This window comes from Carya illinoinensis, chromosome 3 (assembly GCF_018687715.1).
Source record: "Carya illinoinensis cultivar Pawnee chromosome 3, C.illinoinensisPawnee_v1, whole genome shotgun sequence".
NCBI classification, from domain to species: domain Eukaryota; kingdom Viridiplantae; phylum Streptophyta; class Magnoliopsida; order Fagales; family Juglandaceae; genus Carya; species Carya illinoinensis.
Genome location: NC_056754.1, coordinates 3,022,438 through 3,038,269, shown reverse-complemented (window position 1 = coordinate 3,038,269; position 15,832 = coordinate 3,022,438). Strand labels below are relative to the sequence as shown.

The window sequence follows — 15,832 nt, the reverse complement described above, 5'->3', positions numbered from 1 at the left end:
GAAATGATTCCTTGGAGTAGACGCACAAAAACCCTTTTTTTTTTTTGAAAAAAAAAAAAAAAAACATTTGTCTCACTAATCTAAAGCCCTTATTTCCGTGTACTGAAGTCGTTTGTCGAATTGCCAAAGGATGTTAAATGTTGCAACCCGCTAAAGATCTTGCATTGCTTTTCTCATTTATTGTTATTCTCTTTTTTATTATGCCCATGCATTGTTACTATCTTTTTTTAAGAAGTTATCCTAGTTACCCATTCGGTACTGAATCCACGATCTTATTTCCCTCTGTGAAGTGGTATCATTCTTTATATGTGCAATCGAACAGAACCAAGAAGAACTACTATAAAACTCGAGCGCTGAGTTGATCACTGAAAAGCAGTCGGCTCAAAAATGTCCTCAACTGATATTTGAGTTGAGTCAAGATAAAAAAAAAAAATTCTACACATAATACCATCATCTTACTTTTATCTTATTGTATAAAATATGAAATATTTATTACTATTAGACGATTTAAATGTGATAAATATACCATATCTTATTTAGTGGGATGGTGATAAGGTGTTTAGCATTATTCATATAAAAATCATACATACACGTTAAGGATTCAAAAGCCACAAGTTCCTGCTATATGATAGGATTGAGTGCGGAATGTAGTACAAGGAAGTTAGGTACTCGAAACAAATGTTTAATCGAAGTTGGGTGTTCATTTTACAATAAGTGATGAGCGTCTTTACCTATTTTGGAAGTTAAGCTTAGCTATAGCATATGCAAAAGCAGATGCAAAAACAAGTGGAACTGCTAAGAGAACAACTGCTATGACAGCCAAATCGTCATAGTTATACCCATAATAACTTTGTAAGAAGGAATTCATTGGTTTGTGCTCCCCATCTACTGTAATTTCCTTCTTTAGATCTCCATATTGTGAAGTGAGGATGGCTTTCAAGGACCAGGAAGTTGGGCACATCCAGTAACCCCAGACCCACCATTTAGGAATTTTCTGCATGTTAATCATGTCATAGTAGGTAAAAAAAAAAAGCATATCATAGTTGGATCAGCTGAATGGGATCTCATTTCATGAATGTAATTGAGAAAGAATCAATAGCAGCAACTGCTGATTCTTATTTTCATTAAAGTTCCAAATTATTTGGTCGCTCTAGGAAAATGAATGAACAGAAGTTTGGTCGTAGATTGTTCATTTCATGATTTAGAAAATGTAAGTGAAGCACCATGGAAACAACTATATTGAAGATGATTAAGTACTGTTGCCTCATTATCGTGCATCTTGTGAAACTTCACAGATAAACCTGAATAGAAATGCCTGACCAGTACCGTGAGTTCCGATGACGGATAAAGTAAAGATAGGATTGACAGCTTACTGGTCCAGGTATGAGGAACCCTGAGAACAGACTGAACATTGTGTACCATAAACTTGCCAGTATGGAAGCCACTTCGTGATTTGGGGTCAATGAAGCAAGCAGAATGCCAAAGTAATTGAAGTAAAGTACAGAACATGGTATAGAAATACCAAAATACTTTGTAAACTGACCAATAATAATTTATTGCTGGATATGTTATTGCCAAAAACAAAACTGCCTCAAGAAATATGTTAGGAATTTCGATCGTCACCTGCAACATATGACGTAAGAATCATGATTTTTAAAATTTCTTTTCAGCTGGACAAAATGCTAGAACTGCACTAGTAATATTATTAGACCTGTGATAATGAATATGCCCACGAGGAGTACATTCCAGCAAACAATTCTCGGTACATAACTGTACGCTCAGCAGCTATAAATGGTATAATGGACGAACATGAATTGCTGATTCCCACGAATTGGATGAAAATGAACATGGATCCTATTATGTCAAAAAAATCCGGTTCATTATCTCTGCAAAACAAGGGCAACAATTTCAGCTTTGTTATTGGTAAAGGTATGCATAATTCACTAGCATTTAATGCTTTCAAGTCCTAGCTAGATAGTGCTTTAGATTAGTATAGAAATATGCACTGTTAATATCCAACTATAATTTGAACATAAATTCTTGAGGGCTGCAGGAGGGAATGATCAAGTATCATTTAGATGAATGTGGGTTCAAGGATTGACAAACAGAAATGGAATCCACAACCGTTGCAATGAGCTTTTGCAAAACTTATCCTGGGTCAAGCTTGTTTTTCCTTTCTCTTTTTCCATTTTTTCGGTTTTCGAATTTTTTTTAAAAAGAAAAATCAGTTAGAGAAAAAAAATTTTAATCAAAGGAAAATTGAAAATGAAAAAAAAAAAAAAACAACTACAACAACAAATCAGTTAAATTTTGGTCATTTGGGAGGCCAAGCACTAGCACTTTCCTAATAATTATGGTCATTTGATATGTAACTATCTGGTTTGATGTGATTAACTGATTATCGCTGTGGCAGTCTTCATTCTTCAAATCCAAATTTTCATCGCTGATAAAAGAAGCCACGTGAAGGGACAGAAACGAGGTGTCTCATTGAGGTCTGAGTTATTGGTTTCAAGTTTGCATTATTGCATACATGGGTCGGGCTACTGTGCCGCAAGCCTCCCAGGTCCTTTTTTTTTTTTTAAGTTTTATTTTCACATTTTTTAATATATTTAAATATTTTTAAAAAGTAAAAAAATATATTGATATACTTAAAATTATTTCTTTAATCATTAAAATAAAAATAAAAAATAAAAAAAATTTACTGAGAGGTACAATTGAGCTGTACTGCCCAGCCGGCTTACTAGCTTTATGCTTGCATACGTATCATCGACTTGCACATGATAAGATATTTCTTCAAAGGAAAAGGTCACTTGTAAGCATATTTGTGTATTAATATGTATATTAATTTATTATAATTGGTCAAAAAATAGATTTTATTGAAAACAATGTTAATTTAACTTTTAAGTATAAAAAAATCAATATTAATATATAGATTAATACGCGATTTTATTTATATATAACAAAACCCTTCTTCAAATACGTGTGCGCATGATCGACTTGGTTTCAATATGTTTGTAGTAAAACGAGCTTTGATAATGTCAACACTTCATGATTGTGTAAAAAATACAAAACCTGAGCCGACAAAAGAACCAAAAACAAACAACAGGATGCAATTTAGGAAACCAAGCAGGGGCAAAATCGGATGGTAGATGTAAAAAGACCAAAACCTGAGCCGATGAAAGAACCAAAAACAAACAACAGTATGCAATTTAGGAAACCAAGCAGAGGCAAAATCGGGAAAAAAATGTCTAAAACAAAATAAAACCATCCCTGATTTTCTTCTATATTGATGCTTATGGATATAGTAGATATATATATATCTTATGATTTTTTATCCATTGGGACACATACTTTTGCAAAGAATAATGATAGTGTTATTACTATTCTACTATTTTTTTAATTTTTTGATTTAAAAAAAAAATCTACTTAATGATTAAGAAAATAATTATTAGTAAAATTATAGATTTAAAAAAAATTAATGATTAAAAATATTAAAAGATACTTAAAAGAAAAAAAAATACACTACAAGTAATAAATACTTTTACTTAATGAACGTAAAGTACTCGTTACATCGACAAATCGTACAAAAGGAAGCAACGAAATTATTGCAATGCTGTTTTATCAAGAATACATTCTCATAATATTTTACTATTATTATTTATTCTATTATTTTTTTATCACTACTATTCATAACTATTTTCAATCCTTCTCATTACTTTAACTTTCTTAAAAATCTTTTTCGAAACAATAGATATTAATTCCGATGGCTAGCTAGGTTATACTTGTTTGACAATAAAGAGTTTCAAGTACTCACGACAAGGTTAGAAAGGGCGTCTGTCGTCTAAATACATGAACCTAACAATTTGCGCCTTTCAAGACCAGCTGCTCAAACCCTCCTGATCAATATATACAATATTGTGAAAAGTATATCCCAATTAGACCTTCGTCCATGGGAATATACCCCACGTTAGCCATTCAAATAACACCTAGATCTACCATGCATGCATGACTCGGATATCATCGACTCAGACTACATAAATTGTGATGATCGTCAAAGGGTCCAGTACAGAATACTTCAATCTAGAGATAAATCGCAACATTTTAGGGTGTAAATGTATTATTAATCTGGACATGTATTTTTAGGGTGAACAAATGCTTAGATTTTTTAGAACCACTCATTCATTTGTTCTCGAATTGGCCAGGGCCCCCGAGTAAGGGCCGTGTCCATGGTTAAGTTGAAGCTAACGGCACACGGTACATCTAATTGAGCAGCTTTCATAGATTAGACACTTTATTTAGCCATGACAGATCGGCTAAACGACAGGTCAACTACATGACGCGTGTCCTCTCCCTATATAATCCACCGTACTTTCTTCGTATCCACGACGTCCCCAGACTGCCGCATGCGGTTACAAATATTACCTCTCTCTTACCTTCCAGTTGTTTTTCTTGTCCCAGCTCTTGTTCATTTGAAGAAAGCCTCAGGTTTTGCCAACTTTCTTCCACCAATATTCGAAGATTGTTTCAGATAAATTGTTTCTTAAAAAAAAAAAAAAAGGTATACCAAAATAAAATACGTACGCAGATCTTTGGCAGCTTTGTTCCAAGTTATAATTTTTTTATTTTTTATTTTGGTGTTGAGAGATGATCTCTGATTTTACGTACAATATTTGATCCAATTGATTCAGAGCGCCATGGAACTCTTCGAAAAGGCCAAAATGGTACGTCTCCGGAGCCGCCACGACAAGTACCTGTTAGCTGACGATGATGAAGAAACTGTGTGTCAAGATCGCAATGGCTCGGTCATGAATGCTAGATGGACCGTGGAGGTCGTTAAGAACGCCAACGTCTTACGTTTCAGAAGCTGTTATGGGAAGTATTTAACAGCCTCCAACATGCCATTTCTGTTCGGAATGACAGGCAAGAAAGTCCTACAAACACTGCCACAGAGATTGAATTCGTCGTTGGAATGGGAGCCCATTAGAGAAGGTTTCCGGGTCAGGCTCAAGACGCCTTATGGCCAGTACTTGCGCGCAAATGGTGGGGTTCCACCTTGGCGGAACTCGATCACGCACGATATTCCACACAGAACTTCAACGCAGGATTGGGTTTTGTGGGATGTGGATGTGGTGCAGATTCGAGTGCAATCTAGTCCACCACGTCAGTTACCGCCATCACAACCGGCCGTTAGTCAAGTGGATTGCACAGATTCAGATGCAAGCGCCAAAATTGAACTCGTGTGCCCCAATTTTAAAGAAGAGGTTTGATTCGGTTCATTTCCGCCTTATAATTTGATCCATGAAATGCGAACGATTCTTCTATATCGATGAGTGAAAAGAGAATATCATTAAAAAAATTTGATACGTAGGCATTGAACAATTCTTAACGATTCAATTGCAAATGTTGCATCTGCATTAAGTATGATTCGAGTTTTCAATGCAAAACTAAACATGCATTGCCAATGAACTTATGTTTAATGGAACTGAATTTAAATTGGGTTTGTGTTATCTGCTGTGTGATGCAGATAAGTGACGAATCGTATAGTTCGCCGGTGAAAGCCGAGGGGAGGATTATCTATTATAACGTGGCAAAGGAAAATGGAGATGCTACTGATGAATCTGGAGGACTTTCGTTTACATTCAGCGGGAATGGTGTGGAGGAGTTGAAGAAAAAGTTGCAGGAAGAGACAGGACTCAGTGATATTCTCGTATGTTCTCGCAATCCCTCGAATGGCAAACTTTATCCCCTTCGCTTACATCTTCCTCCCAACAACACTGAAATGCATGTTGTCGTTGTTCCCTCATCGTCAGAATGAAAGTTTTTCAAACATGCAGATTTATGAATGTATGGATGTATGTATATATTCTCATTAAAGGAGATAACTTTTCCCGTGTTCTTCTTTGCTTTCTGTTTGTGTTGGCCTAGCAGAGGGTTTTTTGTGAAATTAACCAGAGTGCTGAACTTTAATCCGAGATTTTTGCAGCCAAGTTAATGACATAACGTATCCGCAAATTGACAACAATGGGGAAATGTTTAGAGTGAAAAGAAGAAACACACCCATGCGTCGAGTGATAAGAACTTTAATCTCTGAAAAAGGATTTGCAATCTAGAACTCTTATCTATGATATGCATGCAAGTCGTTTGCTTCATTCAAACAAGGATCTTAACCTAATTCAAGGGACAGTAGCCCTAGCATTGCACATATCCGAGTTCTATCAAAATGTGACACATCTCCTGAAACAAACTCATTCACCTTGCCATCCACCTCGATCATACTACAACCTGGTGTTTTCTTGAGACCTCTATCACCAATCATCCTCCTTATCCTACGTGCGTCTTCAGCTCTCCGAGCGCACAAATATATGTTAGATAGCTGAACATAAACTCCTCCTCCTGCCCCATCGTCATTTTCTAACACTTTATGAAGCTCTCTAACGGCAAGCTCTGCAAGATCAACATTTTTATAAATTCCACAACCACTCAGTAAAGCACCCCAGACAGAGGCAAGTGGCTTCATTGGCATTCTTCTTATGAGCTGAAGTGCTTGCTCCAATTGGCCCGCTCTACATAGCAAGTCCACCATACAACTATAGTGCTCATGTTTAGGCCTAATACCATATCGAGCTTCCATGTTATCCAACAGCAATTGGCCTTCCTCTTGGAGTCCTGCATGCGTACATGCCGTAAGAACCCCAAGAAGGACAACCCCATCAGGCCTTAGCCCATCATCTACTTGCATCCTCTCCAAGCAATGGATAGCCTTCCTAGCATATCCATGTAACGCCAAGCCTCCAATCATGGCTGCCCATGAGAACACATTCCTTTTAGACATCCCCTCAAAGACTTCCTCAGCCACGTCTACGCACCCGCACTTAGCATACATATCAACCAGCGCTGTCATGAAAAACACATCCAATTCCATCCCTTTCATCTTCTTAACATACTCATGAATCCATTTCCCCTGCCAAAGCGCCCCCATCTGAGCACAAGCTGTAAGCACAGTGGTTACACAAAATTCATCAGCCTCAGCTCCAGATACCAACATATGCCGGAAAAGTTTCAAAGCCTCAGACGCCAAATTGCACTTAACATAGGCTTTCATAAGAACATTCCACTGAATAGCATCTACACAAGAAATTTCACCGAACATTTTACGGGCATCATCCAAAAACTTACACTCGCCGTAAAATTTAATAATCGCAGTCTGGACATGAGCATCAAATAAAGCCAAACCATTCTTTATTACACAATTGTGAACTTGCTTGCCAGCGAGTACCCATTTGACATTCGCGCAAGCCAAAATAACGAAATTAAAAGAGTGGTGGTCGGGTAATAGGTTATTATCTTTCAGCATGAGCTGGAAGTAATGAAGAGCAAGTTGAGGCTGTGAACTGAGGGAGTAAGCTCTGATGAGGGTGTTGTAGATAAACAAATTGGGAGATTGGATATGGCTGAATATGAGGGAGGCGTAAGAGAGGCTGCCGGTGGCAGAGAGTGCGCAGAAAGCAAGGAGTTTGCTAACGGCGTAGTTGTTGTGGTGGAGGCCGCTGGCAATGAAGATGGCGTGAATGGGCTTGAGTTGGCACATGGTGGTGCAGCGCTGCGCAAGGGACATGCACCACTTCCATGCTTGGCCGCCGCGGTTGTAGCAGCGAGGGAAGACGTGGGTCATGTGCGAGCATTATTGAGGGGCAGAGACTAGAGAGAGGGAACGACCGAGAGTGGTAAAGGTCGGTGTCGATCTCGAGAGAAGATTTAGGGCAGGTGCAAAATTTTTATTTAATTTCATTTTATCTCCTTTCATTTTATTTTTAAACATAATTTAAATATAAATTTTTTAAATTAATCATTATAATTTTTTTAAATTAATAATTATAATTTTTACAAACTTTTAAATAAAAAATAAAACATAATTATAACTTTTTCAAATTTTTAAATAAAAATAATATTATAAAACTATATTCTTATAATATTTTAATTTTATAATATTTTTATTCAAAATTTTCTCTCTCATTTTTTAAAATCTAAAAATACTAAAATCAAATTATTTTATTATTGTTCACAAACTATCTTACTACTCTTCACAAAATTATTATCTCATTTCACTGTCCAAATTTCCATTAGCTGGACAATGGGTAGGGAATCCTCCCACATTTTAGCGTCCTACTAGGCGCTACTAGCCCTACATCGATGAGCACCCACCTCTCATTGGATGGGGTCATTTTTGCCCTCGCACACCAGTCCCCAATTTCATATATGTCTTGGCCCCGTCCGTTCGATAGGTCATGTAGTCCATTGGCCATATCCTCGACCCTACACACCATTGGATTCCAAATTTACGCATAAAGAGCCACGGTTTTGGCTCTCCATGCACAAAAACCACCATATCCATGGCCAGGCCGCACCTCCACTCCCAAACTTGAATGAACTAAAATCCAACCAAACCAAAATAACAACCAACCAACTAAAATTCATATCGATTAATAAAATAAAATCAAACTAAATCTAGTTAATTATGCAGTCGTGGCTCTCTAAACAAACTCATGACTACATCAAGACAGATGATTCGAAGAACAAAACCATGGCTAGTCGTGGTCGTAGGTCTGAGCAAATCCAGGGTTACACCGTAGCTTGTGGACAAGAAAAAGAGAAAATGAAAAAGATGAAGAATAGAAGGAGGAGGATGAGGAAGATACGATGTGTTGCATTGTTGTAGGGTTGGGGTTGGGACTGACAACAAAGGATGAGATGCAAAAAGGAGAAGAGGAGATTGAGAGATGGCTTCATACGGCAGGAAGGATTAAGAGAGAAGATAGAATTGAGTAAAGCTAGAGTTATTACTAAATATGCAATCCAAGCAAATTAAATAGGACAACTCTATATGAGGAGAGTTTGCATAGGGATGCGCACGAATAAAATGTGAGAGTCTATGTAGAATAAATACAACGTATTTTCAAATTTTTCCCTTCCTAGTTTTTGAAACCCATCGCATGCTCCTCCTCCATCTCTACGAATTTTCCCATTCCCAGTATTGGAACCCTAACCCCCTCCATCTCCCACTTCTATCCTCTTTGTCATGGTTCTCCAATTATAAAATAATACATACAAAGAAAGAAAACGATTAGTCTTGTGATTGTGCAATTTACTTTATGGGTTAGTAAAGCCGAGCCAAAATTCCAAACATAACACGTAATTGATTTTAAAATTTTCTTATTAATGAACTAAATAAAAGCTAATGATCAGCATTTGAATGAAGTGCCCAAATCTCATGACTTATTTTAAAATTGTTTTCAAATATTTTATTTTCTTAAATTTTAGTGTACCTAACAAAATTTAAAATACAAAATAAAAAATCTTAAAAAATGATTAATTAAATTGACCGAGCTCTGTTTTTTTTTTTATATATAAAGAATTATTATCATAGTACAAGACAACTACTTGTAGTGATATTTGGTATAATTACAAAAGAAGCACTGAGTTATTCAGCAATATTAGTAATTGTGTAATTTTAACAATTACTATATTATATTTATCATGTAAGGAATGATCATTTAAAATGATAAGATAAAATGATTTGCTGTGATTATAAGATGCTAATGCTTTTGCAATTATAGCACACAAATTTTTCGTTGTCGTTATATCTGATTGCTTTATGACTCATCGAATACAATTACAAAATATCTATATTACATTTTTCTTTATTTTATTTAAAAAAAAAAAAAAAGCAAAATCACAAAGTCTTCTAATATGCATTGAATTGAATTAAGTGCAAGAAACAATTAATGTGGGCATGTATCATTTCGGTTGAATTAAAACCAAAATCAAGAATATAAGATTTGGAGCAAATATTTCTTCTTTTTCAAAATATAAAAAATAAAAAACGAAAATGATTCCAATGACTCTAGACCTTGGACTCACCATTTGATAAAATGGGAAACCAAAAAAATGAATCTAATAAAATAATGGATGATGTGTAGTTTAGCACTCTTCTATAATACAATATTTTTTTTTTTAAAATAAAAAGAGATTCTTTCAAATGCTACATTTTTTTTTTTTTTTTTTATATTTGAATCTGATTTTGCATTTTGTTATAGAAAGTATTCATTATTATAAATATTTTAAATTATATTTTCTCTTTCGTTGTTGATTTTTTATTAAAAAATAGTTAAAAAATATAATTTTTAAATGATATGAATTTTTTTTAATATATACTATATTGTAAAAATTAATATATAAAATAAAAAACAAATTTTAATAATGTATTTTAAAAAATAAGAAAAAAATCCATTAAAACTGCTGATTTGATTATCTTATTTGTAAATAAATCACGATAAAGGTATCCATCATGCATCATCCAAATATTTGTAATATATTTATCAAGACATTTTTATCCTTTATTACTATTAGCTGCTATATTTGTAATATATTTATCAAGACATTTTTATCCTTTATTACTATTAGCTGCTTTAAAGTAATTTACCAAAGTAACAAGCATATGTGCATGCATTCTTTTTTCATTTATTGACCGATGCTCATGATGCTTATCTGTTTGCAAATAAAATAATTAAAGTTTATCAAGATGTCATTTTTTTAATATAAAATCATTGTACTTTAAAACAAGAGAAATGCTTTGGGACCCGAATTTAGATCCCGAAGTAGTGTTTCGAATATTTTTTTATTTAGTGATTAAGAAAGTATTTTTTTAATGATGTTGTGAATTTTTTTATTAAAAAAAAATATTTAAGAATATAAAAAAGAATGATTTTTTTTTAATTGGTTCAGTGAGTTTTCAGGCTACATTCTCTGGTGGATGTAGCATCACTCTTAAAACAATTATTAACAAAACCTTTAAACTTTCAAAATCATTAAGGCCTCGTTTGGATTGGGAGATGAGATCAGATGAATTGAAATAATTTATAAATAATAGTAAGATTATTAAGTTGAGATAAAATGAATTGAGATAGTTTTTAAAATTTTTGTGTTTGAATTGAAAGTGAAATGAGATAATTTTAACTTTTTTGAGAGGAGCTAAATCTGTTTAGATTTGTGAAGATCTGTAAGAACAAACAAAACGAGGGAGATAAAGAGCGATTATGATCATAAATATGCCCAACAACAAAATTAGTAAAAAAAAGAAACAAAAATTAAACATGAATAGAAAAGATGAAAAGATTAAGAACACATATCTGAATGCAAAAAGAAAAAAAATGAACATTAAACCAAATGAGTAAGAAACAAAAAAATTGCATCATAAACTAACAAATAAATAAATTCCAGCACAAATAGATAAAAAAATAAAAACTTGCAAGTGAATATACATCAAACAAAAGGAAAAAACAAATTTCTGCATATCCAACACATAGAAACTAAAACTTATATATAGAGTTTATGTTTGTTTCTTTATTTTTAAATTTATATAAACTTCTCATTATTATAATTATATATTTAAATAAAATATTAACTTGTATCTAAAATTTATATTTACATATAAATTATGTCCCTATTAGACAAACGTTCAAAGGACGTTATCTCTACTGGTACATATATACCCCTATATGGGGAATGCTAAATATACTAACAAAAAGACTTTAGTGTTTCTCACACATCCGCATCATATAAACACAATACAACGCACATGCATGTAATAAATGTGCCCCTTCGGAATAAAAAACAAGATTTTCATGTATGTGATACGGTGGGAGTACGCGGGTTTTTGCCCCCAGTTACTGTTCCCACTTTGGCTTCTTGTACCGGAGTGGTTCATCGCCGCCTTTAAAATGACAACTGTACGGCGTGCGCCTGGTTTTATAATCTCTAGAATGATATCGTCGTCTTCGTTTTGGGCCATAGGTTTGTAGCAGAAATTTAAAGGAATGGTTGAGATTTCGATAATACATATCGAGTATTTTTTTCCAATTTTTTAATTTAATAATTAAATAAGTATTTTTATTAATATCATAAGTATTTTTTATTAATATTATAAATTTTATTTATTTTTAAATATTTTAAAAGTATATAATTTTTATTTTTACATTTATCGGGACCCGAATTTAGATTCAAGTCAGTGCTGCAGAGCCGCTAAACTTTATGCCATAAAGCAGTGACATTGTCGTTGAGGTAGAACTGTGTCTGTTTGTAACTTTATTAACAAAAATTATATTTTCACATGGTGTGTAGGATATATGATATAATTAAATTTTAAAAATAAATTTTAAATTTTATAAATTAAATTTTACATTTTAAATAATGTGAATGATTTATTCTAAATATTGCCTTCAGAATAAAATAATTTTTTTTTGTCAATTCACACATTAAACATATAATTAAGGTGAAAGTAATGTTTTGTTTATTTTTACAGATAAGATAAGATAAGTTGATATAAAATTTTTATAAAATATTATTAGAATATATTTTTTAATATTATTTTTATTTTGAGATTTAAAATATTAAATTATTTATTTTATTTTATATAAAAATTTAAAAATATTATAATAATAAGATGTGATAAGTTGAAAAGAATTATGAAACAAATGAGGCTTTCTCGAATCTCAACATTAATTAAAATAAATTGATATTTATTTTAAAATTTTTATAATAAAATTCATTATTTATAAATAATGTGTTTATCAACTTTATCTGCCAACTTATAAATGATAACAATTTCAACTGTAAGGAATGGTGCCCCGTTGAGACAGGAAGATTCAATGAAGTCGATGGTTTTTGGCAGACAAATTTCGGCACAAAAAGGCATAGCGAAAAAAAAAAAAAAAAAAAAGGGAAAAAAAAATTATGAGAATCCCACTAGGGGTCTTGTAAGATGGAGATCTCAAGAGTGGGACCCCCCAGACCTGCAATCAAATAGTTAAAGTATCCTCTTACTAAACCATATCATAATTTTAATATCCCCCAAGAGTGGGACCCCCAGACCTGCAATCAAATAGTTAAAGTATCCTCTTACTAAACCATATCATAATTTTAATATCCCCCTTGTGGGACGATGACAAAGACATCAATCAAATTCCATCTGCTCAATTCCAGTATGCACTTATAAACCAACCGTTGTCCCGCTCGTACGTCCCCAACCAATGACCCCCCCCCCCCCCCCCCCCCCCCGGCTTTTTTTTTTGGTTTGCATATTCCAGAATCTAAAAAGACGTTTTTATCCAAACACTGCCACTTTATGCATACATATATATATATATATGTGCGTGGCCTTTTCTTTTCTCACTTTTACACCTCCATCTTCCGTTTTCAGCCTCTGCTCGTGATTTCAGCTTAAAAGCGGTTCTATCTTTCACCTCGTTCCCCTTCCATTCTCTTATTCGAAGTCGACGCATCTCTGGTATGGTTTCTCCCTGATTCTACCTTATTCTAGATCCTACAAATATACGTGCGTTTGCGTATGTATGTGTGTTTTAGAGAGTTTTTTAGTGTGTTTCTGAATGCCGGTGAGTGGCTGACGAGTTTTTATTTGTGTTTGTGTCTTGTGTATTAGATTTGAGCTTAAGTTGGAATTGATAAATTTGAAGCGGATTCGGATTCTGCAATTTTAGAGGGAGAGGAGAAGAGAGTGTTCTAAAGAGTTCCTGAGAACTAGAGCGTGAGAGAAAGAGAGACGGAGAGATGGAGGATAAAGGAGGTGGTGTCGGAAAGAAGTTAAAGATTGGAGTCTGTGTGATGGAAAAGAAGGTGAAATGCGGCCCGGAGGTTCTTTCTTTCAGCTCAATTTACTCGTCAGCAATACAAAACAGAGCGTCAATCGTTGAATGTAGGTTATATTGCCTCGTTTAAATTTTAAGCGATCAATCTGTTTTATCCTATAGGTCTTCACGGCACCGATGGGACAAATTCTTGAGAGATTAAAGGCATTCGGTGAATTTGAGGTATACGAATTTGAGTTTTTATCCATTTTCACATGCTCATTGGATCAATTATTTGTTCTTCCTCTTTTCTTAGATTTAGCTCATGATACTGTTTGCTAATGGATACGAATGCGGATCGAAAGGTTCTAGGAAATGAAGCACTACTGCGTTTGGGCTTTGTTTTTTAATATTTAAATTATGCAGTTTCCACAAATTCCGTTTTTACTACTTGATAGGATTGGTTAAGGTATCCATATTCTCTTCTTTCTTATCGTGCGTTCTCATATTTTTCTGTCGTAGATCATACACTTTGGGGACAAGGTCATCCTTGAAGATCCAATTGAAAGGTATATGTTTAATCAATTATCTGGATCATACCGTATTAGTACATTGAATCCAATGGTTTATAATAGTATGCGTGTAACTTTAGTTGTCATGTGAGTTGCTTCATTTTATTGTCATTTAAAGGCTGAGGATATTATTTTTCTAATTGTTGATTTTTTTTTTTTTTTTTTAAGGCTAAAAAGCTTCAGAGTTGGGCACGCAAGCTTTGAAAAACATATGCATATCATAGCTGTTATATAACTAGCAAAATAAAAAATAAAAAACCAAAATTAAAACAATTCATTTATTGTTCAGGTCCAACTAGCTTACGTACTTTGGTGGAAGGGGTTGAACATAAGTTTTACGATTTGTGCACCAGAGTATTGGTGATAACTTTTTTTTGATTGGTAAACAAAAGTAGTGGTGATAACTTAAAGTAACCAAACGCTTAGGGGAGAAAATACAAAAACAACCACACATAGGAAGGCCATATGGGAAATGTGTGAATATATAAATATTTTAATTTTTTTTGGGAGGGGGGTTGCTTATAGTCTTCCTAAAAAAAATACGCTTTTTTTTTTAAATTTAATTTAATTTTTTATTATAGGTAAAAGAATAAGCTAAAATTTGAGGGTATTATTTTTTTGATAACTAATAATTCTTTATTAAAAATGCAAAAGGCGCAACTCAGCTTAAAGGTAATATTGTATATCTAAGAAAGCTTTGGGGGTGGATATGTAGTTCCTCTTCTGCTAGGTGGTGTCTTTTAAGTTGAAAAGAGGAAAAATTTCAATTCCTAAAACTTGGAGATTCACTTTTCAGCATTTCATTTTCACATTTGGTATGTAGAGTCAATAAAGTCATTATAATATAAAATAAACATGACCAAGAATCAAGGTCTGCTTGAGGATGAAGCATACTTTCCTTTTATAGTTACTAATAACTATAATATACTTACTTTGAAGTTTCTTTCACTACAATTCTGTTTAGTCTTACATTGAGATTTGTTAATAGTTTGAACAAAACATATTGTTTGACTCAATGGCATGTTTTTTTTTTTGCATAAGACAAGTGTCCATGTTGCTTGTGCAGTTTTGATTGCAAACATGCAATCCAAAACTAATTGCCCAAGAGGACTAAATTTATTATTTTAAATAATAGTTGAAGGGGACAAATTGAGAGGAGGTAACTTTTTGGGAGGCATACATAGACTAATTTGTTGTGGCATTCTTATTTTCAGCTGGCCAATATGTGATTGTTTAATTGCCTTCTATTCCACTGGCTATCCCCTTGAAAAGGCCGAAGCATATGCTGCTTTAAGGAAGTAAGCTTTACATTTTCTTTTGCATCGATCATATTTCATTTCTCAACCAAAATATATATATATTTTTTTTCAGTATAAATTAGTGTCTCCTCCCATCTCACAATAGATGAAAGTTAATAAATAACATATTTGTTTTTTCAAAAAAAGAACTACTATTCCAAAATCTAGAAATTCAAATTTGGGAAAAGGTGTGTTCGAATTTGAACCCACTAATTTAAACAAGTGAGTTCAAATTTAAGGGTAATATAGGAAGTCAGAATGGATAATTCTTTTATTTTTAGAAATATTCATCTATATGGAGGCAACTCATAAAAGAAAGCAT

The 15,832-nt window shown here is 33.4% G+C and overlaps 3 protein-coding genes across 4 annotated transcripts in view; 2 read left to right on the top strand and 1 right to left on the bottom strand.

Moving 5' to 3' along the window:
- The first annotated feature begins 4,419 nt into the window (after nt 1-4,419).
- Nucleotides 4,420-5,896, top strand: LOC122303372. The gene is made up of 2 exons (XM_043115131.1): nt 4,420-5,261; nt 5,525-5,896. The coding sequence occupies exons 1-2, from the start codon at nt 4,695-4,697 to the stop codon at nt 5,813-5,815; spliced, it is 858 nt and encodes a 285-aa protein (XP_042971065.1). The 5' UTR covers nt 4,420-4,694; the 3' UTR covers nt 5,816-5,896.
- A 190-nt stretch (nt 5,897-6,086) lies between these two features.
- Nucleotides 6,087-7,752, bottom strand: LOC122303371 (putative pentatricopeptide repeat-containing protein At3g28640). The gene has a single exon (XM_043115130.1). The coding sequence runs from the start codon at nt 7,670-7,672 to the stop codon at nt 6,164-6,166; it is 1,509 nt and encodes a 502-aa protein (XP_042971064.1). The 5' UTR covers nt 7,673-7,752; the 3' UTR covers nt 6,087-6,163.
- A 5,429-nt stretch (nt 7,753-13,181) lies between these two features.
- The window catches only part of LOC122302501 (inositol hexakisphosphate and diphosphoinositol-pentakisphosphate kinase VIP1-like), a 37,113-nt gene continuing 34,462 nt past the window's right edge, over nt 13,182-15,832 (top strand). The window contains exons 1-5 of one of the 2 annotated variants that reach the window (XM_043113797.1): nt 13,182-13,342; nt 13,496-13,689; nt 13,824-13,883; nt 14,163-14,209; nt 15,427-15,510. In XM_043113797.1, the coding sequence (XP_042969731.1) occupies nt 13,624-13,689; nt 13,824-13,883; nt 14,163-14,209; nt 15,427-15,510 (257 nt within the window). In that variant the 5' untranslated portion in view covers nt 13,182-13,342; nt 13,496-13,623. Of the gene's footprint in view, nt 13,343-13,495; nt 13,708-13,823; nt 13,884-14,162; nt 14,210-15,426; nt 15,511-15,832 lie in introns of both variants that reach the window. The other variant, XM_043113795.1, reaches the window with a different exon arrangement.

Coding starts and splice junctions, on each gene's coding strand:
- LOC122303372 (XM_043115131.1), top strand. CDS start 4,695: ATGGAACTCTTCGAAAAGGCCAAAATGGTACGTCTCCGGAGCCGCCAC. Junction 5,262..5,524: donor GCCCCAATTTTAAAGAAGAG/GTTTGATTCGGT, acceptor TGTGTGATGCAG/ATAAGTGACGAATCGTATAG.
- LOC122303371 (XM_043115130.1), bottom strand. CDS start 7,672: ATGACCCACGTCTTCCCTCGCTGCTACAACCGCGGCGGCCAAGCATGG.